The sequence below is a fragment of the Ipomoea triloba genome, chromosome 5 (genome assembly GCF_003576645.1).
Source record: "Ipomoea triloba cultivar NCNSP0323 chromosome 5, ASM357664v1".
NCBI classification, from domain to species: Eukaryota; Viridiplantae; Streptophyta; class Magnoliopsida; order Solanales; family Convolvulaceae; genus Ipomoea; species Ipomoea triloba.
The window spans coordinates 14,298,855-14,312,952 of record NC_044920.1 but is presented as its reverse complement, the minus strand read 5'-3'; the positions used below and the strand labels follow the sequence as shown (position 1 = coordinate 14,312,952).

At 36.2% G+C, this 14,098-nt stretch overlaps 1 protein-coding gene across 2 annotated transcripts; it reads left to right on the top strand.

Annotated features, from left to right (window-relative positions):
* Positions 1-4,320: 4,320 nt before the first annotated feature.
* Positions 4,321-13,764, top strand: LOC116020022 (golgin candidate 1). 2 transcript variants are annotated; one of them, XM_031260462.1, is made up of 21 exons: positions 4,321-4,630; positions 5,406-5,486; positions 6,350-6,399; positions 6,492-7,109; positions 7,194-7,256; positions 7,798-7,875; positions 7,980-8,183; positions 8,313-8,369; positions 8,481-8,555; positions 8,850-8,921; positions 9,455-9,517; positions 9,907-10,005; positions 10,573-10,644; positions 10,810-10,878; positions 11,024-11,071; positions 11,175-11,270; positions 11,356-11,432; positions 12,483-12,528; positions 12,642-12,740; positions 12,834-12,878; positions 13,196-13,764. In XM_031260462.1, exons 1-21 carry the CDS (start codon positions 4,603-4,605, stop codon positions 13,265-13,267), a joined length of 2,112 nt encoding a protein of 703 aa, XP_031116322.1. In that variant the 5' UTR covers positions 4,321-4,602; the 3' UTR covers positions 13,268-13,764. The 2 variants fall into 2 exon arrangements, with proteins under 2 accessions (XP_031116322.1, XP_031116320.1); XM_031260460.1 differs by having other exon boundaries at positions 4,322-4,630; positions 10,567-10,644.
* The last annotated feature ends 334 nt before the right edge of the window (positions 13,765-14,098 follow it).

Below are 14,098 nucleotides of genomic sequence, written 5' to 3'. Positions count from 1 at the left end.
AAGCCAAGCCCCCTAGTGGGAACGATGTGCACACCTCAATCAATACTTTTCAACTAAACGCCAAAGCCCAACGAGTAAAATAAGTGAGGGTAGGGGCATGGACCGCTCATCGCTTGGACTCTCAATCCTCATTCGGTTGAGGCATTTAATCGAACACCTTGTCTACCACTCCTCTCGGACCTCATCCTTTCGGATGGAGGGCGGAGATGTAGATGAGTTGGACTTGTGAGAGGTCGCTATCGCGCACACACTCACTTTCCTAGAGTCTATTATCTATCCCGACCGGAAATAGAAGCAAATCACAAAGAACATCATCCACACAAGACTAAACCCACTTCATCAGTTTCACATTCATATGACAAAATTCAAGCATCAATCATAAGATCTAACATGGGGCACACACACACCCCTCAACTAATCTACTCAAGCATTATCAAATCAAAGATCAAATAAAGAAAAATAACCAAAACAATAGATTAAAGTCACAATCTTTCAAGAACAAAAGTTTAGTAATATACCTAGGGAACTATTGAGCTACTCCATCTTCATAAGCATGTAAGTTGCATTTTTGGTTTTGGAAATCAACACTTGTTGCCCCCACATTTTCGAAACCACCCACGAACTCCTTATACAACCCAAAGCATTGACTTGTCCCGAAATTAGCCTTAGCACAAAAAGTCATGAAAGTTTGGTGACCAAAATCTAGTTTGCGGTTAACCTTCAAGAATTGCCTAGCCATTGCAAAACTCATCGAATGATTGTGTCTGTCCTCAAAAAAAATGCACTTGATACCCTCCTCCCACATGTTTCTTAAACACAACTCTAGCCTTACACCCCATCCTATTAAAAACTCTCTGCCGCTTCTGAGTCGCCGCTTCTGAGTCACCGCACCACCATCATCACCACCCCCACCTTGGATATTTGACGGCCCACTAGACATTGACTTATATCCCTCACGACTACACACCAAATATTTTAACACCACCTCCCCATCCCTATCCTTTTTCACGGTACTGTGTCTAACATCAAACCCCACAAGTGCAGCGTACTTTAGATAAAAATCCATACAACCATTTAACGTTTCAAAACACTGACCTGTCACAGGCTTGCTACCATCCTCACACACCGCCCACCAATACCTTGTCGACCCCGGAAATATCTCAACCCGACCGCCCTCGCCTTCATCAAACATTACACCATCACAATAATCTACACCTACAACAGCATGTCAAGAAGTGGAATTCATACATCATGGTTACCACCACGCACAAGAACAGAGATGCAATGACAGACCAACTGGCTTGGGAAACAACAAACTATACACAACAATAGCTATGCAACTGCTCCCCATACATGAAAATCACCATAAATATTACCAGTTTAAGCACTGCATATATTTCTGGGTTGGTTGTTTTGTGTCATTTGTATTTGGTTTTTGCACAGTAATGTATGGTTTTAATTTGCACAATAGAAACTATACAACTAACACTTACAGCAAAACACCAGAAATCTGACCCATTATAAAACCCAAATCAAAATAAAAAAAAAATCCACAGACGTAGCAAACTTACTCCCCATACATGAAAATCACCAAAAATATGATCAATTTATTAAGCACTGAATTCTTTCGTATCAAGTTTTTGCACAGTAGTGTATGGTTTTAATTTGAACAGTAGTGTATGGTTATATATCAAAATTCTAAAACAACAAACTATACAATTAATGTTTCAGGAAACAGCAGACATCTGAACCATTATAAAATCCAAATCAAAATATAAAAAAATCCACAGCCATGACAAACTTACTCTCAATACATGAAAATCACCAAAAATATGATCAATTTATTAAGCACTGAATTCTTTCATAGCAGGTTTTTGCACAGTAGTGTATGGTTTTTATTTGAACAGTAGTGTATGGTTATTTATCAAAATTCTAAAACAACAAACTATACAATTAATGTTTCAGGAACCAGCAGACATCTGAACCATTATAAAATCCAACCCACCAACGACTTTAGTAAAAAGAATAGGAACACGTTAAATATCTTCCCTTCAAACATCGCCGTGCCTCACCACCAAACAACAACGAACCCACCCCACACATGTGTATACTACGGCTGAGCCACTCGCACTAAACAGAAACACGAAATGGATGGTAATAGGCAACCAACCAACACATAAATGCACGATACGGATGGCGAGAGAATCTGAAGAACTAACACCAGCAACATTAAAAAAAAAAAAGAAAAAAAAAAGAGAACACATACCCAGCACCATAGGACCGACCACATACATACTGGGAGCATTTGGCATCCCACAATAGAGAAAACACCCGATAATGTCCACGGCGAAATGGAATACGAGATACCCACCGATACAGTTGCACACCGGGAATGAAGAAAAAACCTGCCAACGATGAAGAAAGAACTGATAAATGCGATGACGGAAGGGGAAACTATCGACACCAATATCACGGTTAGTCAGCTAAAAAAAAGATACGTAGTATTTTAAAGCCCCACAAATAAAGGAATAATGCACCAAATAACCAAAATGCCCTCATAATGCCTAGGCCTGCCAAAAATATATATATATATTACATAAAAAATACAAAGCATTGGATCACATGAAATCAAAGGCTATAAATAGATCACACATTCTCACATAACCCCTAGTTCTCATGTGATTAAAGTTCTATATATATATATATATATATATATATATATATATATATTAGATATGTCATCTTTATAGTGTTTTACTTAAATTAACATGAAAGTTAAAAAAAAAAAAAAAAAAAAAAAAAAAGCCCGTGGGCCCCGCATGAAGCGGAATAGGGTTACAATTTTTTTTTATGAATACTATTGACTCGGTTACAATGTAGTATCTGTTCATACATATTTTCTCAACCTACTGAAGCACAATGAGCTAACGCCCCCACTAGGGATCGAACCTGTGACCTCTCACTTAGGAGGGTCATAGCTATGCAACCTATGCTGCTTGACCACAAGGCCTTTGACAAATAGGGTTACATGAATCCTAGCACGCGGACCTAACGAGCCAGCCGGCAAAAGCCTGCCAGAAATTAACCCCGCTGTGGAGCGGGCCGGGCCGCTTTGATAGTACTACCATTATATAAAACTAACAATTGTAATCCAACAATCATTATACCCTGCACCACGGTGCACATAGCAATGTGTACCACGTACGTAAACGACGTCGTTTCGATGTTAGTGGACACGGACGCGAATGACTCTAAGGAATTCATTATCTATAATACACATAATCATTATTTAGAATACACAGAACGTTTGCCTATAATACATAGAATGTTTGCCCAAAATACACAGAATATTGACACAAAATACACAGATGTTAGTGGACGTGGACGTGAATGACTCCAGTGAATTCATTATCTATAATACACATAATCATTATCTAGAATACACAGAACTTTTGCCTAGAATACACAGAATGTTTGCCCAGAATACACAGAATATTGACACAAAATACACAGAACTGATCCTCCTAACATTTGAATGCACAAACACATCACAACCTGTGTTAATAACATGAATACATAGAATATTGACACAAAATACACAGAACTCATCATCCTAAATATTCGAATGCACAAACATATCACAACATGTGTTACTAACATGAATACACAGAACGGTTGCCTAGAATACACAGAATGGCTGCCTAGAATACACAGAATGATTGACTGGAATACACAGAATATTAACATAAATACAGAGATCGCCGAAACGGGAAACGTGATTTCCAAAAAAACGGATGATTAGTTTACAATGCTCAAAACGACGTCGTTTACGTACGTGGTGCACATTGCTATGTTTACCGTGGTGCACGGTATAATTTGCCGTAATCCAAGTGTGAGGCTTGTATCTGCTATCATTATTGCATGGACCATGATCCACACAGCTGTGTGGACCAAAAACAAAAGGTACATTATTTTTGTACTGAAGGTACATTATTTTTGTATTGTAGGTACATTATTTTAGCGTACATTATTTTTGTACTGAAGGTACATTATTTGATAGATATACTATCAAATAATGTACCTACAGTACAAAAATAATGTACCTTCAATACAAAAATAATGTATTTTTTATTTTTGGTCCACCATGGTCCATGCAATAATTTGTCTTGTATCTGACACTTTTCGAATTTTGGTATGATAGAATACTTTAGGTTCAGCCCATTTAATTATGGACCCTAAATAGTAAAAAGTTGGGCCTGCTAACATCAAATCTTGTTGGAACGGAATTGTAAGGGAGGTAGGAGTCCAATATTGCCTCTTTCTTCCTCATCAGTTGATTCACCATTGAACCATTTTCTCAGAGCCTAACTAACGATCGAGACAGCAAAACTACTTGTGATCTGAAACAAACGACTATCCTAATTGGTCTCCAACACTTTAGATTTTGATTATCCTTTCTATTCCGATTAAATTTGGTTCAATTTCTTTCTGGATAAACACCGATATTGGGAATTCGATCTTCAGCTGCATAAATTGTTCGATCATTTTCAGCAATTTATGGTTAATAATATATAGGGATCTGCTTTTTTAGCTGTTTCTCCAATGGCGTCTTGGCTTAAAGCCGCAGAAGGTACGGCTGTTGCAGAATCTTTTTCTCTGTTTGCTGTCCGCAATGTAAATATTCTTATATGCGATCACACAACTGCGTGGAAATGTGTACGTTTCAATCAGAATTTTCCTGTTAGTGTCTGATGAATCTGATTTGAATAGTTCATGATTCAATGTAAAAAAACGTTGAGGAGTATATGATTGGGTATACATTTTTTTTAATTGATAAAGTATTATGACTGAGTATACATGTAGTGTATACACACCGACACGTTTACTGTGAAAAATGTGAGTGTATATAGCTGCTAGATCTAACGGTACTCTACTAAGATAGCAGTAGATCATGTGATGCGGCAGAAATGTGTGTTTCCTTGATATGAGGATGGAATTGTTGCCCATTATTCTCATTTCCCCCCTTTTTTGTTTGGGCACTTGATGTTAAGCTTAGGGATGTCTGTAATTGCTATGAAATTTCATGACTGCATACTGTTCTCTGGCGCAGTGTTTGTTCTCATATTTTTCTTCCTCTCCAGTAAAGAAAGAAGAAAACGTAAATGCAGAATGAATACTCAAATAAAAGTTGCACTGCTACCTTTTTTCACACAGAAAAATCCCAATTAATTGCTTTCTGTTTAACAGAAGATAGGGCTCAAAGTGGTGCTATGTATCAAGCCAATTTTTAAGTTGATATATTATTTACATAGGAAGAATGCATGAATATTTCTTAAGTAATTCATGAATATTTTCTCTAATGCCATCTCCCCCTAGGAACTAAAATTGTTCTTTTGTTGAACCAGATTTGTTTGAAGTAGTGGATCGGAGGGCAAAGATTGCAGCTGGTGAGAAGGTAGATGAACAGCCTAGTTCTCAGACACCAGGTATTTTAAATGCCTTTTGATTTATATATGCTGCTTCTAAGAAGAATATTAATGGTTTTGACCTTGGAACTCATATAGATGGTTAACGGTTTTTCATGGCATATTTGGGCTTTTCTGATATGAATCTTATAGGACTTAAGTTCACTTATGTTTTGATAAATTGCATACCAAGAATAGAGGTTGCATAGAAACGTGAAACAAGGACATGAGGCACAAGGAAATGACAATTTTTAAAAATGCAGAACACAAAATAGGGGGAGATGTGCAAACATAAAAAATATAGGAGTATATTTGCAAAAATATGGATAAATATTTTTTCCTTAATTATGCATAAATATTAATTGTTTACTAGTTCCATAATTGAGAGCAATACACGAATAAATACTAAAAAAGTCATTTTAAAATAAAATAATTCAATGTCCTAAATATTAGTAATTGTGAATATTCTAATTGCTCATGCTAGGGACTAGGGTTGTACCGGAAAAAGAATAAGAACCCATGTTTCTTTTGATCCTTTTTTTATTTATTTATTTTTTAATTAGACCCTTGAAACACCTTTTTTTTTTAAATAAAAAATAAAATTACAGAATGTCCCTAAAACATTTTGAAGCAATTTATTGGGCTGGGGTTGGGACTTGGGAATGTATTCAAAATGCAGAAATTCTCCCCATAAGACTTTTCATGCGTCATAGCCAAGAACTAGATCGTGTCATTTGTCAAAAAGTAAATTATAAAACAATCCTTAATCTTTAGATGGAGCTCTTGATTAGCAGCCTAAAATAGATGTTTTTTTTTAAAACATATTTTCTTAGTGTCTATGACTAATTCTAATATTCATTACTTTTTGTGGTCTAACTACTTAGTGTCCAATGGACAAGGATCTCAACCAAAGAGGTCAAGGCCGAGAAGGAAGGTATTATTCAGTGCTATCTATTTATACTATTTCAATTAATATATTTAACGTTCTTGTCTCCATAATATGGCTGAAAATAAGATCCTTTGCAGCCTCAAAAGCGAGTTTCTTCAAATGAAAAGCCTAACACATTTGATACTGAAAGTACACAAACTCCCAAAGAAATGCCAGAATTAGATGTGGCCACCAATAGAGATAAGGATGTTATGCTTGTTGAAAATAATCAGACACTTCCGGACAAAACTACCATCAAAGAGAACCAAAATGTTGATGGAGATGGTGCTGCAGTGGATGCTCCTTTATCTGAAACAATCGCTAATAATGAGCTAAATGTTAGCGTTAATAGCACGGAAGCAGAAGCACATGGCAGTGATACAAATACTGTGCCCTTAAAATCAAATGATAAGCATAGTGAAAACATTTCAGAAGTTCATGAAGGGCCTACACATCATGCTGCTAGTGTTGATGATAATACCTCACATAATGATGGACCAGTTGAGTCAAGCCAGGCCATTGTCCTTGATGATGCAGTACCACCTAAGAATAATGGGCATGAAGAACTTCAGTCTGCAAGTGGAGGTGATCCTGGTAAAGTTGATAAGCTAGTGGAGGATACTAATGCCAAAGCTGAAATAGTTTCAGACTTAAACAAGCTTCCGGAACACAAAACTTCTACTACTTCCATGAAAGTGCAAGAGCAACTTGATGAGGTAAAGGATATAATAATATTGGTTATGGATTGTTTCTGATCTTTGTCATGTAGACACCTTTTTAATTTTCTGTTATTTGTTCAGGCTCAAGGGTTGCTTAAAAATACAAGTTCTACTGGTCAGTCAAAGGAAGCACGCTTGGCTCGGGTATTTCATTTTTCTATACTATATAATCCTAATCCTGGATAAAACTATATGCATTTCCTCATTAAGCCATACAAGTTATTATTCCTCTGTTAGTGAAATTGTATATGTCCTGTTATAACTTGTAAAAAATTGACAATAAATTTCTAGAAAAGATAAATCTAATCTATTCTGTTATTACTTCTTAATCAGTAGCATGCTATTGTCTTTTGGAGAATATAGAAACTTGTAAAAAATTGACAATAAATTTCTAGAAAAGAGATGGAACATTCAAATTGTTCCTTAGTAACTAAGAATGAGAAATTTAGGCTATTATCTGATTATATAGTACATAGAGTTTGATTCTATCATTCCAGAAAGCAAAGAAAGCACTGTTGTAAATGATGATGTGGAAGTAATACTAAATGAAAACTATTTACAATAGGAATGATGCAGAATCTTGCCACTAGGGCGTGAGTGTGTCACCCTGTTATGATATCCATGACTGCTATCTGCAGAAAGTTCCATTTTGGTCCTTACTAAATTTCATCTTAATTAAAATCAGGTATGTGCTGGGCTTTCATCACGTCTTCAGGAGTACAAATCTGAAAATGCACAGTTAGAAGAGCTTCTTCTTTCCGAGGTGAATTTTAGCATCATTTGAGTCTGGGATAAGTAGCGTAGTGTTCATTGCACCAGCACCAAGTGCACTATATTCTGTTTAGCTGACAGTATTCCATGTAACAGAGGGAGCTGAGTAAATCTTATGAGGCTCGCCTGAAGCAGCTTCAGAAAGATTTATCTGAAGCAAAAAATGAGGTGTCAAAAGTGGAATCTAGTATGGCTGAAGCACTTTCTGCAAAGAATGCTGAAATTGAGGCTCTTGTTAGTTCTATGGATTCATTAAAGAAGCAGACTGCTTTATCTGAGGGTAATCTGGCATCTTTGCAGGTTGACTTCATCTCCCTTTTGACCAGCTAGATAATGAACTGCTTTCTTCCTACTTGTCCTCTAAGCTTTATAATCCCTACCATTCTCTGTCTCTCTTTGACGCACACAGTTTGCTCTTTACTTTGTCAGGCAAATATGGAGGCTCTAATGAGAAATAGGGAATTAACAGAGACGAGGATGATGCAAGTAAGTTGGTTTCTGCATTACGGTGCCAATTCACTATTTCAAGTTCTCATCATTTTATCAGTTATGTTTAAACTTATAAATCTAATTTTAATAAAATATATCATTTCTTAGGCTGTAAGGGAGGAACTGGCTGCTGCAGAACGAAGAGCTGAGGAGGAGCGTGCTGCACATAATGCTACCAAGATGGTTAGATCCTACAGAGACTTAAACCTGTCTTAAAGCAATTGCTGAATGTGCTTTTAAAATGACTTTCGTAAATGGTTTTTTTTTTTTGGATTTTATGCTTTCTCATTGAGCCTAACTGGAAGCAGAAAATTGTGAAAAGAGTTCTAGGACATCTCTTTAGGTCCTCTTTTCAAATGTTCATTCTTTTCCAGCCACTGCTTGGTCCTTCCTCCTCTTGGAACCCTCCACTATTCTTTTACGTTGATGGTGTCGTATCTGTAACTGAATACTGCTTGTTTGTTACTTCTGTAACAGGCAGCTATGGAAAGGGAGGTAGAACTAGAACATCGTGCTCTTGAGGCCTCCACTGCATTGGCCAGGATCCAGGTACTCTTTCAGATGTTAAGGTTAAACATAAATGTGGCTGTTATTGGAACTCTATGCCCGATCTTCTAATGAGTAAATTGTGAGTGGAGATCAGTGCTGCAACTATCATGATTTTTCACACATATACATGCATCATTTTGGGACCCATGAAATTAATTGTTACATTGTTTGACAAACCTGAATCAGACTATTAGTATAACTATGGTTAGGGAGAAGGAAATCAAGGAATAGATTTGAATATTTAGTGATGATTGTGGCCAGTGTCCTTGTGTTTCTGGTTGGGGATGGGATCCACTCTGTGATCTTAAGTTGCCTCAAAAAAATATTATCTTTATTGCACCCATTACATGTCGGATTTTGTTCTTTAAATTAAATAATCAAAATTTTTTTTTTCAAATATGCATGGGTTCTACTGAATTTATGTTTGGTGGTGTTTTTACAGCTGAATTTTCTTACTGAACTGCTTGATAGCCTTAATGGCAAGTTGAACTTCATTAGTCAAATATATAATAATTCTTGTCGTTCATCTTCAGAGAACTGCAGATGAAAGGATGACAAAGGCGGCAGACCTTGAGCAAAAGGTGGCACTGCTTGAGGTATGGTGATATCATCATAATCATGAGTGGTTTTAAACATCTATCTATATAAAAGTTCCTTATGGTTGTTCCTTTTTTTGGAAGGCTAACCCTTCACTTTTTTTTTCTTGTATATTTATTAATTAACTACTAATTATTTGAAAACCTATTCATGTAAAACTTCATAATTAGGTTTAGAAATTACCTTCCTAAAAACTTTAGGAATGAATCCTAATAGAGACAACCTATTATTCTTACTACTACTACTATTTCAAAATGATGGTGAGATACTCAATATTGATCCTACTATGTTTCTTTAAACTAAATTGTATGCTCTTGCTTGTATAGTATTCAATATATGTGGAATGCATGTATATTTTACTAGTACTATAATATTCATCCACCATCAGGTTGAGTGTGCCACCTTAAATCAAGAATTACAAGATATGGAAGCTCGTGTTCGTCGTGGACAAAAGAAATCTCCAGAAGATGCAAACCAAGCAATTCAGGTCTATGACTGGCTATAATCTTCGGTTTGTTTATTCATGCTGCAAGAGAAAAATTATATGGAGTAAATTATTTTATCACAAACTGAGAACTTTCTTTTTTAATAATTTTATTTTGCTGCATATACTACCTGATGCTTTTAAATTGTCCAGAAATGAATATTCATTCTATTATCACCTAAACTTTTGTCAATTATAAATGAGAGATCCACACTATGTCATCTAACACCAAGTTTAAACTCTCTATGTTTGACTTTAAATCTCTTAATAAAATACCTTTGTGTTTTTCAAAGAAAAAGAAATCATGAATTTCCTACATAAACTTCTGACCTCAGATTTTCCAGATGGCATTTCCACAGTTGGTGGAGTTGCCCTGGGAAATTTTTTCATATTTTATTGACATTTACATTGCCCCATCTTTTACTAGATAATGTTCTGCATGCCCTGGGATGTTCCCTAGTTTCAAATTCTTGGCAAACTAGCATGTAATTTTGCATCTCATCAGCTTAAAGACACCCCGGAATGGAGTATGTGATAATGAACTTTCATTTTTTGGACATAAAGTTGCAGGCATGGCAAGAGGAGGTGGAGCGTGCACGCCAAGGTCAAAGAGAGGCAGACAACAAGCTTGCTTCAATGGAGGCAAGATTATATTTCCTTTTTAATTTACCTTAAATGTTTAAATGCATCGATATTTCCTTTTTAATTTACCTTAAATGTTTAAATGCATCATAATAACAATATGACCATGTTTATGGAGAACCAATAACTTAAGGACTTCATGAGTCTTACACTATTTGCTTGCAGGCTGAAATGCAAAAGCTGAGAGTTGAAATGGCTGCCATGAAAAGAGATGCAGAGCATTACTCACGTCAAGTGAGAGAACTCAATTCTCACACTAGTTTGCTTGATTTGATTCTGTTTTCTTCAACTCATTCCAACACCTCCTCTATCCTTTGTTTGGCTAATCATGTTTCTTGAGCTCATTCTCCAGATTTATTAATAAAATATGATTTGACAGGAACATATGGAGCTAGAAAAGCGGTATCGTGAACTGACAGATCTATTGGTATTTATGACAAAGACTTTCTCCAGTAACTTTTATTCTGTATATATTCTTTATTTGATTTCTGGTGCATTTATTTGTGGTAAAACTATCCATACACTTTCAGTATTACAAACAAACACAACTTGAAGCAATGGCCACAGAAAAAGCTGCAGCAGAATTTCAATTAGAGAAGGAAGTAAAGCGTCTTCAGGAGGCACAGGTTTGTGGCTTTCTTTTTAAGCATCTTTTGCATGGCCTGGCATGCGACTCAAAAAGGAATTTGTTGCCTATTTGCCTTGAAACAGTTAGAAGCTGAACGGAGCAGAGTTTCTCGCCGAGCATCAACTTCTTGGGAGGAAGAGACTGACATTAAAACGCTCGAGTATGTTGCCTTTGCAAATTATTTATTACTTGAATGCAAATTCGAATTGCTTTTACAATATATTTTATAAGAGCATTAAGCAAATCAAAGCACTTGATATATAATTTTTTAATGGTTGGACATGGTTTCAATAGTTTTCACTAGTGAATTATGTGTGCTAAAGATTGCAATTTGGTAAACCATCTTTCAATTTTGCTTCCTATTTCTCTGCTTCATTTGGAGGTTATAGATTTCATCTTAATTGTTTTTAAGAAACTTGTTGATGTCATTGTTTTGAAACATAGATGATGTTTCTGTTACACAAATAACCATGCCAGCTGGGGTTCACCAATGCATATCAAACATTTTATCCTCAACTTAAAGCTTAAGTTGTTTGTGAGGCAACATATTTTTCTATTCCACATGTGTTTAGTAATTACATAGTGAACTTACAGCAAAAATGGGAAACATACCTTCCATTTGTTGTGGAGTCCCAGACTTGTACCTTTATCCCACTTCCCCCTTTTACACTGAAAGGATTAGGGTGGTCATGCATGCAGCAGTCCTTTCTTTCTTTTCTTTTTCTCACCGATGTCATAGTCTTGAGCATGGTTGTAGTAAGCACTAGGCGCTAGTCGGGCGGTAGACTAGCGCTTAAGCGGTCTAGGCAACGCCTAGGCGGTACCTAAGTGGCGACCTATAAAAACAAAAAAATAATGCATGTGTGTGGGTATATGTCATATATTATATTATATATATTATATATATATCTCTTGCTTCTCTTATTTATCTAAATAAATAAATTTAAATATATATAAATATAATTAAAAAATTAACAAGGCCGACTTGCTCGAGTCGGCTAACTCTGCCGAGTTGGGCGAGTTAACTCGGCCAAATTCGGCCGCCAACTCGGCCTAGTTGGCCGAGTTAGGCGCTAGGCGGCTGGCCACCTAGGCGGACGCCTAGGGAGCAATTCGCCTCGGTCTAGGGACATCTAGCGCCTAGGCGGTGCCTAGGAGGGGGATTTTTGCAACCGTGGTCTTGAGTCTGATTAAGAAAATCATATTGCAGGCCTCTCCCATTGCATCATCGACATATGGCTGCAGCCAGCATACAGGTAGACTTACTGTTTAAACAACTGCATGCAGTGCAAAGGAAACTAATATTTTCTTCTTTCTTCTTTTTTATTTTTATTTTTTAAATTTTTTTGTATATAAATTTTCTCGACAGTTACAGAAGGCAGCAAAACTTTTAGACTCAGGGGCAGTCAGGGCTACACGATTTCTATGGCGATATCCAACGGCTCGAGTTCTTTTGCTTTTCTACCTGGTCCTAACAAAACCTTCTCTCTTACACTGCTATACTGTGGCTGATTGGTAAAATTTAAGTATAATGTGACTGTTGCTATATATGATGTAACAGGTCTTTGTTCATTTGTTCTTGATGTACTTGCTGCATCGCCTCCAGGTATGGAGAACTTCCCTTCTGCCCTAGCATCATATATGAAATATATGCACTTCAATATCCTTACATTCTCCTCTTCCCCTGATTTTATTTAGTGCCCTTTCAGTTGTCTATTTGCTGCATCAGCAAGCCTTCTTAGCAAACTGTATTCATGTGCTTGCCCTTTTATCCCACAAGCATTTACATAGACAACAAAAAAGTGATAAAATTCCATTTTGGAATACATGTGCTTCATCATAAAATTCCATTTGGGTATTATTGTGCTTCATTGTTTTTTAGTTGCTATGCTTTCCACTGAATGTGTCCCGTGAAATGATCAGGAACAAGCTGATACACTAGCAAACAAAGAAGTTGCAATGTCTATGGGTCTGGTGAACCAAACCTTACCATGAAGCTTCTTGCTAACAGAGTATATCTAGTATTATAGGAAAACCACGATCGGTTTTGCATAGCTTACTTCACAACCAGATATATGTGGCAAAAACAAGAAAGACATGAAGGGAAAGATTGTGCTTCATTTCGGTAACCAGTGCAATGTCTATGGGGCTGATCTTTGCTTTGACAATGCACATGATTCAGGTTTGATGGCTCAAACCAGGCTTGTGCAATTGTTTCAACAATTTCCTCAATGATGAATTTCTTTCTACTTTATTCCTCTTTGCATTTCATCCAACTGGCGTGATTATAAAAAGAATGCATACAAGTTTTTATACTTTGATCTAACATGATGTGGTTTTTAGTTGGCATTTTTTATAGAGTGGTGCCTCTTGATATATGATTAGAAAACCTACCAATATGAGCTTTTCAGTGCCTTTTATTTCATTTGTAAAGACTTAAAGCAATGTATATACCTTGTAATTATCAAGAACAATTTGGTTCATTTTCTTCAGATTCTCTTGTTAATCTAGTGAGCTGCTTATTACTCAATCTTTGATTAGGTTCATACAAATCCTCTCTCTGCCACTCTATGTTTCTGTCATCTTTGATTAGGCAAAGCGGATTTGTTGTGGATTAGGATTTGAAAGGGAGAAGTGCTTTACATGTTTTTCCCAATTTACTCTCATATATCATCGCAATGTATTTCAGCCTTTCTTTTAACTAGTGCGCTGCCTCATCAATACTTTTCAATCCACTTTAACTTTCTTTGAAAGTCAAATTCAATACTAGATAAATCAAATAAAAAGGGAAATCCTTTCAAAAAAAAAAAAAAAAAAAAAAAAAAA

What these genes read in the sequence shown, in the direction of transcription:
- LOC116020022 (XM_031260460.1), top strand. Translation starts at nt 4,603, where the DNA reads ATGGCGTCTTGGCTTAAAGCCGCAGAAG. An exon ending in GCCTAGTTCTCAGACACCAG is followed by an intron (nt 5,487 to 6,349) that starts GTATTTTAAATG and finishes CTAACTACTTAG; the next exon opens with TGTCCAATGGACAAGGATCT. An exon ending in TTCTTTTGCTTTTCTACCTG is followed by an intron (nt 12,741 to 12,833) that starts GTCCTAACAAAA and finishes ATGATGTAACAG; the next exon opens with GTCTTTGTTCATTTGTTCTT.